The following is a 14,832-nucleotide window of genomic DNA, read 5'->3' as shown; positions in this document are numbered from 1 at the left end:
AATCTGAATCTGTTGTGTAGAATATCTGGGAAAAACTTTCTCCAAAACTATTCGAAATCTGGGCTTGAAGGGGATTCATGTTTATATTTTCTGTCGTAATTTTGGAGCTGTTTCCAAGAATAACAACAGTATTTCTCTTATTCCTATTTTAACTGGTATGAAATGAGTTACGAGTGCTATTGTTATTTTAGAAAGCGAATCCATCAGGAAAATTTCGCAGCATGCTGGATGCTGGTGGTCTCATGAATAACAACAGTATTTCTCTTATTCCTATTTTAACTGTTATGAAATGAGTTACGAGTGCTATTGTTATTTTAGAAAGCGAATCCATCAGGAAAATTTCGCAGCATGCTGGATGCTGGTGGTCTCATTGTACTCTGTAACAGTACTGCGTGCAAATGAAATTCTAAATCCGTTGAATTCATCACAAAAAGACCGTCGCGTCGTCATTTAAGTTTGCAAGTCACAATTAAATCTGGTCTTGTTTTGTGCGAGGGAATTATTATGAGTAAAGAACTCCTTGCAGTTGATGTACTTGATGTGAGAAATAAGAAATTTTCTCCATAGTTAACTGTGAAATCTTTAAAAAATGCTAAAGTAGAGAAACAGTTTAAAAGTTTAATTGTTTATTTAATTTAAACTTAAATTATTATGAGTAAAGAACTCCTTGCAGTTGATATGAGAAATAACATTACTCCATAGGTAACTGTGAAACCTTTAAAAAATGCTAAAGTAGAGAAACAGTTTAAAAGTTTAGTTGTTTATTTAATTTAAACTTACTTAAACAGGTATGTAGGTAGTGTTCTATTGGGCCAAATTATGGAATGGGATATCTTATTTATTTTTAACAGAGTCTATTATTCATTATAAAGTCAACATTTTAATGAAATTTGGAATAATCACATGTACCTATAATATGAAATGTATGTATAGCCTCTAAATGTATAAAAATGATGTTATATCATGACTACTGAAATGTGCCAAGTCCATTATTCACCTCAAACCCCAAATTTGAATCCTTTGAAAATTGGTCTCCGTACAACATGACAATGGTATCGTAAAATGAACCCCAGGTATGTAGGTAGTGATCTATTGGGTCAAATTATGGAATGGGATATCTTATTTATTTTTAACAGAGTCTATTATTCATTATAAAGTCAACATTTTAATGAAATTTGGAATAATCACATGTACCTATAATATGAAATGTATGTAGGTATAGCCTCTAAATGTATAAAAATGATGTTATAATTATCATGACTACTGAAATGTGCTTGTGGCTACATTCTATCTTGTAGAACTTCTCATTATTTTACTTCGTCAGAAAATGTCAACTTTCATACTGACCTGTTAATAAATCCTCCTTGTTTCTATACATTTTTCCTATACCTAATTCAGTGTTCTCATTTCGCTACATTGGTGACCCCGACGTGATGGAAATTAAGAAACTTGAGAACCCTCATCTGGACTTGACCGCGTCCTGGCTGCGCACTCTGCGCAACCAAGTCCATTATTCACCTCAAACCCCAAATTTGAAACCTTTGAAAATTGGTCTCCGTACAACATGACAATGGTATCGTAAAATGAACCCTTGATTGAAGACTCGGTGATTTTGTGAAGGTCCATTTTAACTATTGGGTTGTATGGAAAACGAATACCTACTACTTCACACTCCCAATGTGTTTGTTTCAGACTCTGGCCGGCCTACTCCAGTGCTTATAACAATCTGGGGACAATGCTCATGCAGAACTCTGTGTATGAAGCTGAGACCTACTTCCTCAAGGCCATCTCCTACAATCCGAACCATTCCAACGCCTACTTCAACTTGGGACAAGTGTATAGGTAAGTTAGACCAAATCTAAGGCCGGCAACTCACTATCAGGTAGACCTGACAGGTACAGCTGAAGAGGCCGCCTGCCAGGTCTACCTGATACCTGATGAGCACACACACACACTATCAGGTAAACCTTACAGGCGGACCTGATCAGTTGTACCTGTCAGGTCTACCTGATAGTGAGTGTCTGGCCTAAAGAGTCTTTGTCTAATAAAAATGTGATGATGATAGCACGTTTAATGCAGTACTTCCTAAAGGTGTGTCCACACATAGTCGACCGGCCATCGATCGACGAGATACTAATTCAGTGTTCTCATTTCGCTACATGCTAAGTCCATTATTCACCTCAAACCCCAAATTTGAATCCTTTGAAAATTGGTCTCCGTACAACATGACAATGGTATCGTAAAAATGAACCCTTGATTGAAGACTCGGTAATTTTGTGGAGGTCCATTTTAACTATTGGGTTGCATGGAAAACGAATACTACTTCACCTCCCAATGTGTTTGTTTCAGACTCTGGCCGGCCTACTCCAGTGCTTACAACAATCTGGGGACCATGCTCATGCAGATGAACCCTTGATTGAAGACTCGGTAATTTTGTGAAGGTCCATTTTAACTATTGGGTTGTATGGAAAACGAATACCTACTACTTCACCTCCCAATGTGTTTGTTTCAGACTCTGGCCGGCCTACTCCAGTGCTTACAACAATCTGGGGACCATGCTCATGCAGAACTCTGTGTATGAAGCTGAGACGTACTTCCTCAAGGCCATCTCCTACAATCCGAACCATTCCAACGCCTACTTCAACTTGGGACAAGTGTATAGGTAAGTTAGACCACATCTAAATCTAAGGCCAGCCACTCACGATCAGGTAGACCTGACAGGTACAGCTGAAGAGGTCGCCTGTCAGGTCTACCTGACACCTGATGAGCACACACACACTATCAGGTAAACCTTACAGGCGGACCTGATCAGTTGTACCTGTCAGGTCTACCTGGTAGTGAGTGTCTGGCCTAAAGAGTCTTTGTCTAGTAAAAATGTGATGATGATAGCACGTTTAATGCAGTACTTCCTAAAGGTGTGTCCACACATAGTCGACCGGCCATCGATCGACGAGGTAAATCTATATGTTGTCGAGGCAGTGTGTGCGATTCAGTCGACATGGATTGATGTCGATTGACGGCCGGTCGACTATGTTTGGACACACCTTTGATTCATTGGAGTTGAGCAATGTTGAGCGGAGTTGATAAATCTATATGTTGTCGAGGCAGTGTGTACGATTCAGTTGACATGGATTGATGTCGATTGACGGCCGGTCGACTATGTTTGGACACACCTTTGATTCATTGGAGTTGAGCAATGTTGAGCGGAGTTGACATCCGGATGGGTGACCATCTGGGCCACTGCGTGTTGCTGGCTGTCCTAGAACAATCTGGGGACCATGCTCTTGGTCCTAATTAGGCTGAGTGACGTTGTGAGTAGATGGGTAGCTAGTCGCCGAATGTATTGTAAAATTCTTCGTTACTAAAAATATTGTCAGTTATACAATGACGTCAAACATGATAAAAACGCTACCGTTATTTATACACCAAACATTCACTTTCTCAAGTGAATTGTTCAAACTTTCCCAACTGAATTATGCAAACGCTATGTTTCTTTTTCCAGAAAGTTAAACCGAACCCAAGAAGCGATAGTGGCGCTCGAGAAATGCATCTCAGGTAACAGGAACTACGTGCCAGCCTATCTCCTATTGGCCAAACTGTGTTCCAAGCCATTCCATCTGAAGGATCGGTTGTACAACGTCGTGTTACGAGTACACCCGAGTAGTCCCGATCATCTGTCGTACTATGCCGACTGGCTGCGGTCTCAGTGTAAGTACTATATGGTGATCTTGGTCCCAAATGCGCCTAAAGTAAGTATATTCAAAAAGCCATGGGGTTCATTTCCTGATACTCCTGAAAGACTCATTTTCTGATCCTTGTCTATTACGAACGGTTCAAGTTTACATATAAAAATCAGTCCATAAAATCTGAATCCAAGAAGTTGACTTGAAAAGGAAGTCTTTATGAACATAAAAGGAAAAGAAAGCACAAGCGTACAAAGAAGTTACCTAAAAAGAAGAAAAGATTCACAATATCTAGTTGGGATTCATTTCCTGATACACCTGAAAGACTCATTTACTGATCCTTGTCTATTACGAACGGTTCAAGTTTATATATAAAAATCAGTCCATCAAATCTGAACCCAAGAAGTTGACTTGAAGGAAGTCTTTATGAACATAAAAGGAAAAGAAAGCACAAGCGTACAAAGAAGTTACCTAAAAAGAAGAAAAGATTCACAATATCTAGCGAAAAAAATGGGACGAAATTCTTTTCTTTTTTGAACAAGAGGGCGAGTGATGAACATTGCATTCAGTTTTCGGCTTTTGTTTGATAAAGAAGCTCGGATAATAAAATAAACAGCTTAATAAATAAAATATTGTGATCATGCTCATATCCTATAAAATAAATTATGATATAATAATGCTACATTATCTGCGAGGATCCGAAGCCCAAGTTTTCATGTTTCAAGCTTATTTATTTATTTTAGAGGAAAAAAAGCGATATTTTTTTTTATTTCATCGTGAATTTTTTGCCTCTTCAAGTCTAGTGGAATAGAAAATAATTCAAAATCATGTTAATTTGTTTTCCTTCGAAGCTGAGCTGCAAAAGCAGAAAAACTAGAACTTAAATCCATTGGTACTCCTACTAAGGGCAAGATTGTCATCATCAGCAAAAGACTCAACTTCACTAAACAGTTGTCCTTTTACCCCTGCAGTTTTTACAGAGTGACACTCATCTAGAAAACTGCTTAACGTGACAAATGACCATTAGAATCCTGAATCCTACAACTTGATCAAAATTATAGCTCAAAATTATGTCACATTTCTGCTAATTGAACAGAATACCTGCGCACCTGTAATTTATTTGCCTGGCATGTGATATACTCGTACGTAAAGAAAGGCAGCATTCACCTAACTAATACCTATGTACATAATTATTACTACAAATAGGTATGTGGATTATAATATGTAGGTATTTCAATTTTCATCAAATGAAAATATAATGAGGTCCACATCACGTGTTCATTACCACTCGTATCATAAGCTTAAAACCAGATCCCTAATGTTTACTCTTTCACCTGTTTTTTTTCTAATGCTGGACTGGAATTTCACATTACAAATTACAAGTATTACGTCAAAAGAACCATGGTACTTGAAAAGTTATGAAAGGAATAATTAAATAGTGTTTAATTATAATTATCTTCTGATAAAAAAGTTAAACTTATTCTAACTCCCTAAATAAATTATCTACAAATAAAAAACTGAAACCATTTAGTTTCTTGGTTTGATAAAAATGTATTTCGACGGTGTTCCTCTGCAGAAGCTGCAAGTCGCCATTTACATCCAAGCTGAACCATTCTAAGTGTATGAACATGGAACATTTTTTTAAAGATTATGTCAAAGAATAATGATTAATGAGAGCGCATCTACAAATAAAAAAACTGAAACCATTTAGGTAGTTTCTTGGTTTGATAAAAATGTATTTCGACGGTGTTCCTCTGCAGAAGCTGCAAGTCGCAATTTACATCCAAGCTGAACCATTCTAAGTGTATGAACATGGAACATTTTTTTAAAGATTATGTCAAAGAATAATGATTAATGAGAGCGATGTTTAATTATAATTACCTTCTGATAAAAAAGTTAAACTTATTCTAACTCCCTAAATAAATTATCTACAAATAAAAAACTGAAACCATTTACCTAGTTTCTTGGTTTGATAAAAATATAGGTATTTCGACGGTGTTCCTCTGCAGAAACTGCAAGTCGCCATTTACATCCAAGCTGAACCATTCTAAGTGTATGAACATGGAATATTTTTTTTTAAAGATTATGTCAAAGAATAATGATTAATGAGAGCGAAATATACGCTGTACTAGTATACAAACCAGGGTCGACTTCAAGCAAGAATTGAAAGACCCAGGCTTTTTCCACCACTCATGTTCCGACTGTATTATGACAGTCTGTCAGATGGTCTGAGCGTAACACCCATATTTATGAACAAAATGCTGGCTCTTAAGTTCGTGCTAAGCATAGTCTCAAGGCATTTGATTGGTCAATTTTGACTTGTGACTGATCTAAGAACGATCATTCTTGTTCATAAATACGAGTGTAAGTGGCCAGCATCGGCATAACAGACCGTCTGAGAAGCTTGACATTAGAGATGTGTGAAATAATAAAATTATTAAGAGGCTTACTTAAATTCAGGAAGTTCCAATGTTCCAGGTTCCAGAACACCATATCCATATCAAAACAAGGTATGAGATATCTTATGTTGTTCACAGAACTCTCCTAATTACCTCTCGTGTTGCTTTCCTTTGAAATTTCCTCGTTGTTCATCCTTCATTAGGTTCTGGGATACAATCTTATGTTTGCATCTAACTGTTATCATAACATAAGTTACATAAGCCTCTAAACCTGGCCCTTAACCCGGGCTTGCTTTTCAACACGTCACATAATATAAACATTATATCCTACATAAGTACCTACATACTTAGTTTAATTTAATTTGCAATAATACACTGGGATACAATCTTACACGCTCAATAACATACATATATACATATGTTTACATCTTTGCGTCTAACTGTTATCAGAACATAAGTTACATAAGCCTCTAAACCTGGCCCTTAACCCGAGCTTGCTTTTCAACACGTCACATAATATAAACATTATATCCTACATAAGTACCTACATACTTAGTTTAATTTAATTTGCAATAATACAGCAAACTTCTCCTGAGCTCCATGCAGCTTCTACTTAATGCTGTTTATTTTTCACTGGAGGAGGAGAGGGAGGGGGAGGAGGAGGATGAGAAGGAGGAGAAGGAGGGGGAAGATGAGAATGGGAAGGAGTGAGATTTTCTCGTCCTTGTTGATGCTGCTTTATTAGGAGGTAATTAGAGAAGGAGGAGGAGGTTTCTGAGAATGAGGAAATGCTTTTGTGGGTATATAGGTACACAATATGAAAGCATTGCTTGTTTCTGTTTGAACAGTGCCTTTATTTGTTTACGTACAAGAACGGTCCACCCAGTATTGAATTTGTGTAAGGAAAAATGCAATAACAGTAGATTGATCCCCTTCTTTCTCAGCACAAAAGTCAAATCTAGAGCGCTTATTCTAAGATTTCTTGGTAATTGAGCTCCATTGTTAGCGCTTTTGTCATATAGCCGGGATTCCAAAGTATTTCGCTACGCTCAGTATCTAGGAACTTGGGAACTGTTGTGCTCAGCAGAAGGATATTAAAGTATTTGGCAATACATCATGCCATGTACGAAATTGGCATCAAGCCTGAAAAACGATACCATGATTGTGGTAACCCTCAAAAGAAAAGGCGTTTTGAAGAGAAGATTTCACACAGTAAAAACCTCAGAACTGTACAGAGTTAAATGTAATTTTCATTGTAGACTCATTTTTTAAGATTGTAATTCTAAGAACAGGTGGGATTCAACATTCTCACGCGACATTAGATGTTCTATAAATTTTCATTGTAGACTCATTTTTTAAGATTGTAATTCTAAGAACAGGTGGGATTCAACATTCTCACGCGACATTAGATGTTCTATAAAGTCTTAATCTAAGGGAACAAAATTTAGATCTAATAAATAGAGCCTAAGCTCTTCTAATTCACATAAAAAGAGTTTATGTCTGTAAGTCCTCATTTTAGGAATGCAGGTAACGTATATCAGAAAAATTCCTAACAATACAAGCAAAAAAATCAAATGGAAATTTTTCCGGGAAAAGTAAAATGCCTAAGGAAAGAGAAAATAATACCTAAGTACCTATATACTATCGGAGCGACTTTTTTCCTCCATTTCCCTTTCTCTCCGGTTTCTCCTTTCTTACCTCGTTCTTCATTCTCTCTCTCCCTAATTTAGGTCTAATAAATAGAGCCTAAGCTCTTCTAATTCACATAAAAAGAGTTTATGTCTGGTCCTCATTTTAGGAATGCAGGTAACGTATATCAGAAAAATTCCAAACAATACAAGCAAAAAAATCAAATGGAAATTTTTCCGGGAAAAGTAAAATGCCAAAGGAAAGAGAAAATAATACCTAAGTATATACTATCGGAGCGACTTTTTTCCTCCATTTCCCTTTCTCTCCGGTTTCTCCTTTCTTACCTCGTTCTTCATTCTCTCTCTCCCTCCCTCTCTCTCTCTCATTAGGTAGGTACTTTCTTCCTCTCTCCTTACAACCATTTCCATTTCTTGTATCTCCTTCCGTTCTCATCTTCTTTATTCTTCGCCTTCTATTATATTCTTCATTCCTCTCCTTACTTCTCGCTTCCCGCTCATACCAACTTCCTTTCGAACATTTCAGTTTACCTCTTCTTGCACTTCTTTGCTAAAAGCATTCTTCTTTTCTTCCTAATAAGATCTTTATTCTTCGCCTTCTATTATATTCTTCATTCCTCTCCTTACTTCTCGCTCCCCGCTCATACCAACTTCCTTTCGAACATTTCAGTTTACCTCTTCTTGCACTTCTTTGCTAAAAGCATTCTTCTTTTCTTCCTAATAACCTCTCTCTCTTTCTCATTAGGTAGGTACTTTCTTCCTCTCTCCTTACAACCATTTCCATTTCTTGTATCTCCTTCCGTTCTCATCTTCTACTTCTTTATTCTTCGCCTTCTATTATATTCTTCATTCCTCTCCTTACTTTTCGCTTCCCGCTCATACCAACTTCCTTTCGAACATTTCAGTTCACCTCTTCTTGCACTTCTTTGCTAAAAGCATTCTTCTTTTCTTCCTAATATATGTAAGTTGATTTTTAAAGCAAAAAACTTTATCACATGACTAGTAAAAGCTCTTTAACTTTTTAATAAAGAAAACAGCGTGAATGCTTGAAACAAAAGTGAAGTTACAAATATACTCCAACATATGTACAAAATGTACAATTCTTCAGAAGAATACGAGAAAATGTGACGAAATAAGCAACGTGTTGTACTTAGGTATAAGTATGTACGACTTTTTTTACGGGTACGTCATTTAATATTATCATGTACAATTCTTCAGAAGAATACGAGAAAATGTGACGAAATAAGCAACGTGTTGTACTTAGGTATAAGTATGTACGACTTGTTTTGTATATTTATGTAGATTACATAAATACATTACGTAAAGATATAGATACTCCATAAATACAAGTAGCTACTAAAATACTCGTAGCTCCTCTGTAAATACAACCTACCTAATCTATTTTAACGACATTTGACAACATATAAAACTCCAAAGTACACAAAACTGTTATTAATTAAAAAGCACGAACATACCCTAACCTCTGAAACGCAGTAAATCACGCTGGTTCATATGTATACTTGAAAGCTGTCCCCGATATTTGAATTCGAATGTAATTAAACATTCCAATTTCCTCCCTCCTGTGTGTGGATACTAATTCCTAATTCCAAATCCAATATGAACTGCCCCGGCAGTTTATCAGATGGGTTACATATAGGGTTGCATTTTACAAGTGAGCCCAACAATGCCTACGTGCATATGTTGGTTTGTTGATTAAGTTGATTTTAATTTTTCCATGTGATAAGTAGGGTATGGTCCAGAAAATTAGTGAGCTAGATATGGAAGGGCAATGTAGCCAAAACCAAAATGTCAGCCCAAAGCAATCACCTAGCCAGGACTGATTGAGAGGCTGACGAAAAACGCCAACCCCGTCCCGTCTGAACAGGGGAAAAGGCAGAGAAGAAAAAGATAATATGGATATCAATCTATATGATTTCTTGGTTATCATGTTATCAGTTACTTGATTTTTCCTCGTATTTTGAGTCAGGGATGTTAACAGCTCTGCACCTAATTAGATCAGTTACTTGATTTTTCCTCGTATTTTGAGTCAGGGATGTTAACAGCTCTGCACCTAATTAGGCGCGGCACTTCGCCAAGTTTCGCATCAATCTTCTATTGTCCCCTGTAGATTGAATCCAAGCAATGCATCACGACCAGTCTGTCGTTAGCTATTGTACATGCTTTCCAACTTATCTGATAATTTTGTCAGTTGCGCGTCGTATTGGCATGAGTTGCATTACCAACATCAAATGAAATAAAATTATGCTGAGTTTTCTGTGATTATAGCGGACTGAATCGGACTGATCATTACCCAGAAAACTATTTTCCCATAAGAAGCACATTATACTTGGGACTTGAGACACATTAAGGCTAAATGTTTAATCCGGCCAGTGATGGGGTTCGGGAAGTGATAGCTTTAGAAGCCCGGAGTGCCAGGTTCGAATACCGTCCTTGTGGTTCGGCGGATCACAAAAAACTTGCTGCTTGATTCAGGATCAATCTTATTAGGATCCCAAGCCTTGGTTTTCATGTACAAATTATTTCACAGTTTAAGAACTTTGTGATCGCTCTTTTATTACGATTCTAGTAGATTCTACTGATTTTCTAGACAATTTATGTTTGCTTATAAAGGACCCATCACCTTCTTGGCCTCGACATTTTCAAATAATCAATTTATTACTTGTCAAATAAAAGTCGCTGGTTGCCAGTCTAGTTAGCTTAGTTGGTAGTGCGTCTGTTGTAGATTGAATCCAAGCAATGCATCACGATCAGTCTGTCGTTAGCTATTGTACATGCTTTCCAACTTATCGTCACAGACCCTTTGTTTGAATTCATCATGAAATGTTTAATCCGACCAGTGATGGGGTTCGGGAAGTGATAGCTTTAGAAGCCCGGAGTGTCAGGTTCGAATACCGTCCTTGTGGTTCGGCGGATCGCAAAAAAAATGCTGCTTGATTCAGTATCAATCTTATTAGGATTCCAAGCCTTGGTTTTCATGTACAAATTATTTCAGAGAATTTTTAAAGAACTTAGTGATCGCTCTTTTATTACGATTCTAGTAGATTCTACTGATTTTCTAGACCCTCTTGGCCTCGACATTTTCAAATAATCTATTATTTTCCCACTCTATCTGGTACACGATTTGGTACGAGGTTTTGTTTGTTAAACTTCATACTGGCTTCCTGGAAAAGAGGATCAAATTGAGGATTACGAATATTCGACCCTGTGGCGATGGCCTTGGCCCGTCGCACATTGCGTAGTCTCACAACTTTTAGTAGCGCCTAAGGGCCTGAAAATCCAAACCTATATGAAAATAATAGGGACCTCTCAAGCTATTCGCCCACCAGGAGCTCTGGAAGCACGACTTTTAGGAAGGAAGACAGAGGCCTGAATTCAACGTTAAGGATGGTAAACAGTTGAACCAACCATGTGAAATCCTTCAGCATTTATTTTATATTCCACTGACCGTTTTAATTTGAGGAATTTATTCGTCCTAAGTCCGAATGATAACGAGGGTCATTATTAACACGTGTTCAGTTTCCCACCTTTCTATTTTGTAACATAAAGGGTGACCACTTTCACTTTCACTTTGACTTTTTCTTTGACAAAGTGTCCTGCATAAAGACAATGCGGTCAAATAAACATCAGAGGTAACCAGTCTTGATGACTTTTGCTCCCTTTTCCTTTGTGAAGTGGTTTTTCGGTCGAATAGGTTATTGGTTATTGGGAAAGAGACGAAAAACAATTACCAAATAGGCCAAGACTTTCCCTGACAGATATTCATTTGGATATGTTAGGTACATACCTGTCTGCCTTAGTTCATCGGGCGTACTATCTGCCTTAGTTTTCAATTGTTGCTACTCACACAACCTGTGTCCCTGTATGTAAAAGATGTTTAATGAATAATTATCTACTTCTCAAGTACAAGTGACACCCAGTAGAAAGCAAAATATGGTTTATGCGTAAATATAATAGTCGTGAGAATCCCTCATATACAGAAATGGTTCCCACTAACAGAATGGTTCCCCCTAAACAGGCGAACTTAAATAAGAGAAAGCTTTCGGGGGATTAAATGGGGGATTAATGGTCATTCGTTCTCTAAAACTGTTGTTAAGAGAGGAGTCCGAAGAATTGGCGAGTCCATTTCGAAAATGAAGTGAACTAATTTTCAAGTGCCGAGCATTTTGAATTCTCTGATGAAATTAACTCTTCAATAGCCCTCGTCTCTCGTATAAAGGAAATGAGACTGGAGGCAGAATACAAAGACTTCACTTACACATCAAGTACATTTGAGATTTGAAATTCCATTATTATCATTGCATTCCCATGTGATGATGAAATTAACTCCTCAATAGCCCTCGTCTCTCGTATAAAGGAAATGAGACTGGACTCTGGAGGCAGAATACAAAGACTTCACTTACACATCAAGTACATTTGAGATTTGAAATTCCATTATTATCATTGCATTCCCATGTGATGTGCCAAAGTGCTGTGATGAGAGCTTTATGTGTGTCGACATCTTCGTAATGGTAATGGTGATATGGGAAATGGTGCCGAAATTTTAAATAAGACAGAGATAATTTAGGAGGCTACAAAATCTAACTTTCTCTATGAAGGGTGAAGACAAATTTTCTCTCTGTAGGGACTGGAAATTTAAGCGGAAATTTTCTGTTCACGTAATGGTGATGTGGGAAATGGTGCCGAAATTTTAAATAAGACAGAGATAATTTAGGAGGCTACAAAATGTAACTTTCTCTATGAAGGGTGAAGACAAATTTTCTCTCTGTAGGGACTGGAAATTTAAGCGGAAATTTTCTGTTCACGCTTAGCTACAGTAAAATTGGTGGGAGAAAAAATAAAAGAACCTGGGAATCAAAAATAATTTCAATGAGACACAATGGTAAATAAATCCAATGGGACAAAATGCCTCGCAAATGTCAGCTGGAGTTAGCGAAAGCAATGAGCAGTGACAATAATTGCAAGCCTGGCAGACGTAAATCCAATGGGACAAAATGCCTCGCAAATGTCAGCTGGAGTTAGCGGAAGCAATGAGCAGTGACAATAATTGCAAGCCTGGCAGACTGGAAGGAAGTTGGTTCAATAATCAATTATCTTTTTCTGTCCCATTTATCTTCTTTTCGGGTAAGTAATAAATAAAAGAAAAAGGTAAGGGGGAGAACAGAAAAAAAAATCTGGTGTGAACATCACACGACTTTCTATTACATTTGCGGAACACGTATTTGAAAAAAAAAAAAAAATTACTAGTTAGCTCCGCTATACTGTAGTAATAGAAAGTAAAAAACGACGGAGATAAAAATGTTTGCTTTAATATGTTTTTCTTTTTTTTCTTCGGAAAATCATTTTCCGAAGCATCTGTGTTCAAGACATTTTTGAATAAAAGAATGGATAGCTTACACATGAGGAAGGGGGATGCCAGGAGAACAGAAAAAAAGAACGACGGAGATAAAAATGTTTGCTTTAAATATGTTTTTCTTTTTTTTTTCGGAAAATCATTTTCCGAAGCATCTGTGTTCAAGACATTTTTGAATAAAAGAATGGATAGCTTACACATGAGGAAGGGGGATGCCATGAGATAACGTAAGATAGATGTATAATGTATACTTGTACGGTAGTAATCGATTTGTATGTAAATAAATAGTACGGTGTACCATGTGTACTTTTGTTGTTTGTCATAGATGTATAATGTATACTTGTACGGTAGTAATCGATTTGTATGTAAATAAATAGTACGGTGTACCATGTGTACTTTTGTTGTTTGTCTACTGAAGTAATCTATTTCGCTGTATCTGGCATTCTGGGTACTTTGATCCAAATGTCACCCTTCTATAAGAAGAGATGATTCCAGGAATCCAGGTACTCCTAACATGATTTTTGAGGACTGAGGACGCCCATTACAATACATTGGTATTAGATTTTTTTCGTAATTAGGCTTAAAACTCCAAAATCCATTTCCATTAGCTCAAGATTAAAACGTACCTACGAGGCCACCAATCATTCTTCTTTGAAGAAACTTAACCTAGTATTCTGGGAAAGTTCGAGCATACCCATCGTCCACCAACATTTGACCAAAATCCAACGTTTACTGCCCCACTTATTAGACGAAACCCCTTTTCCAGATTCATAGATTTTCGAGGTAAATTTACAACATATAGGTACCCTGTAGGCATTGTAAGTCATGTCATGCTACACTTATACATGTATGTAAAGACGTGTTATTGGGTACAGTTGGAATATATCCTGGTGCAATATCTCCTCTTATGTCATGAATTATAGGCAGTATGTACATGTATGTAAAGACGTGTTATTGGGTACAGTTGGAATATATCCTGGTGCAATATCTCCTCTTATGTCATGAATTATAGGCAGTATATACATGTATGTAAAGACGTGTTATTGGGTACAGTTGGGATATATCCTGGTGCAATATCTCCTCTTATGTCATGAATTATAGGCAGTATAGCATGACTGACTATTAAATGATTAATGTTCTTGAAGGAATGCACTAACCGAGTCTGTGTTATGACTTTTCCTATTGGGTGCGACATACATATCCTCCACACGGGCATTTGTGTTGTACATAAAGGGACTGTGTATTTCAACTATTCTTGTGAAACTATGTATATCTGCTTGGAATGAATTAGAGAATTCTTCAATTTATGTTATTTTCTCTTTAGCTGATGCTCTCATTTCTAATCTTTCTTGACGACTTTTATGATTTATTGCAACATTTCCAATGCCCAACTTAATAAACTTTAGTAAACCATGTACCAGGTACCTATTCAATATCGCCACACAGAGACGGAAATTTTCAACTTTTAGACCCGAAAAGTTCTTTAATATGTATTTTGTTTCACTTATCACTCCGCTAAGGTGTGTTCACACATAGTTGAACGGCCACACTGCCTCGACGCCATAGATTCACCTCGTCGATCGACACTGAGAAAATAGTGAAAGGGTGCCTCAAATTAGCTTGGAAGACCTCTGTTATTGTTATCGCCACACAGAGACGGAAAATTTCAACTTTTAGACCCGAAATGTTCTTTAATATGTATTTTGTTTCACTTATCACTCCGCTAAGGTGTG

General features: G+C 37.1%; 1 protein-coding gene across 1 annotated transcript in view; it reads left to right on the top strand.

Moving 5' to 3' along the window:
- The window catches only part of LOC103507667 (transmembrane and TPR repeat-containing protein 1-like), a 133,738-nt gene extending 129,926 nt beyond the window's left edge, over nucleotides 1-3,812 (top strand). The window contains exons 11-12 of the mRNA XM_026822482.1: nucleotides 2,513-2,662; nucleotides 3,503-3,812. Coding sequence (XP_026678283.1) covers nucleotides 2,513-2,662; nucleotides 3,503-3,812 — 460 coding nt within the window. The remainder of the gene's footprint in view (nucleotides 1-2,512; nucleotides 2,663-3,502) is intronic.
- Nucleotides 3,813-14,832: the final 11,020 nt, after the last annotated feature.

Source organism: Diaphorina citri, unplaced genomic scaffold (genome assembly GCF_000475195.1).
Source record: "Diaphorina citri unplaced genomic scaffold, Diaci psyllid genome assembly version 1.1 scaffold333, whole genome shotgun sequence".
NCBI classification, from domain to species: Eukaryota; Metazoa; Arthropoda; class Insecta; order Hemiptera; family Psyllidae; genus Diaphorina; species Diaphorina citri.
Note: the sequence above shows the minus strand (reverse complement) of the source record. Positions and strands in the feature narration are given on the sequence as shown.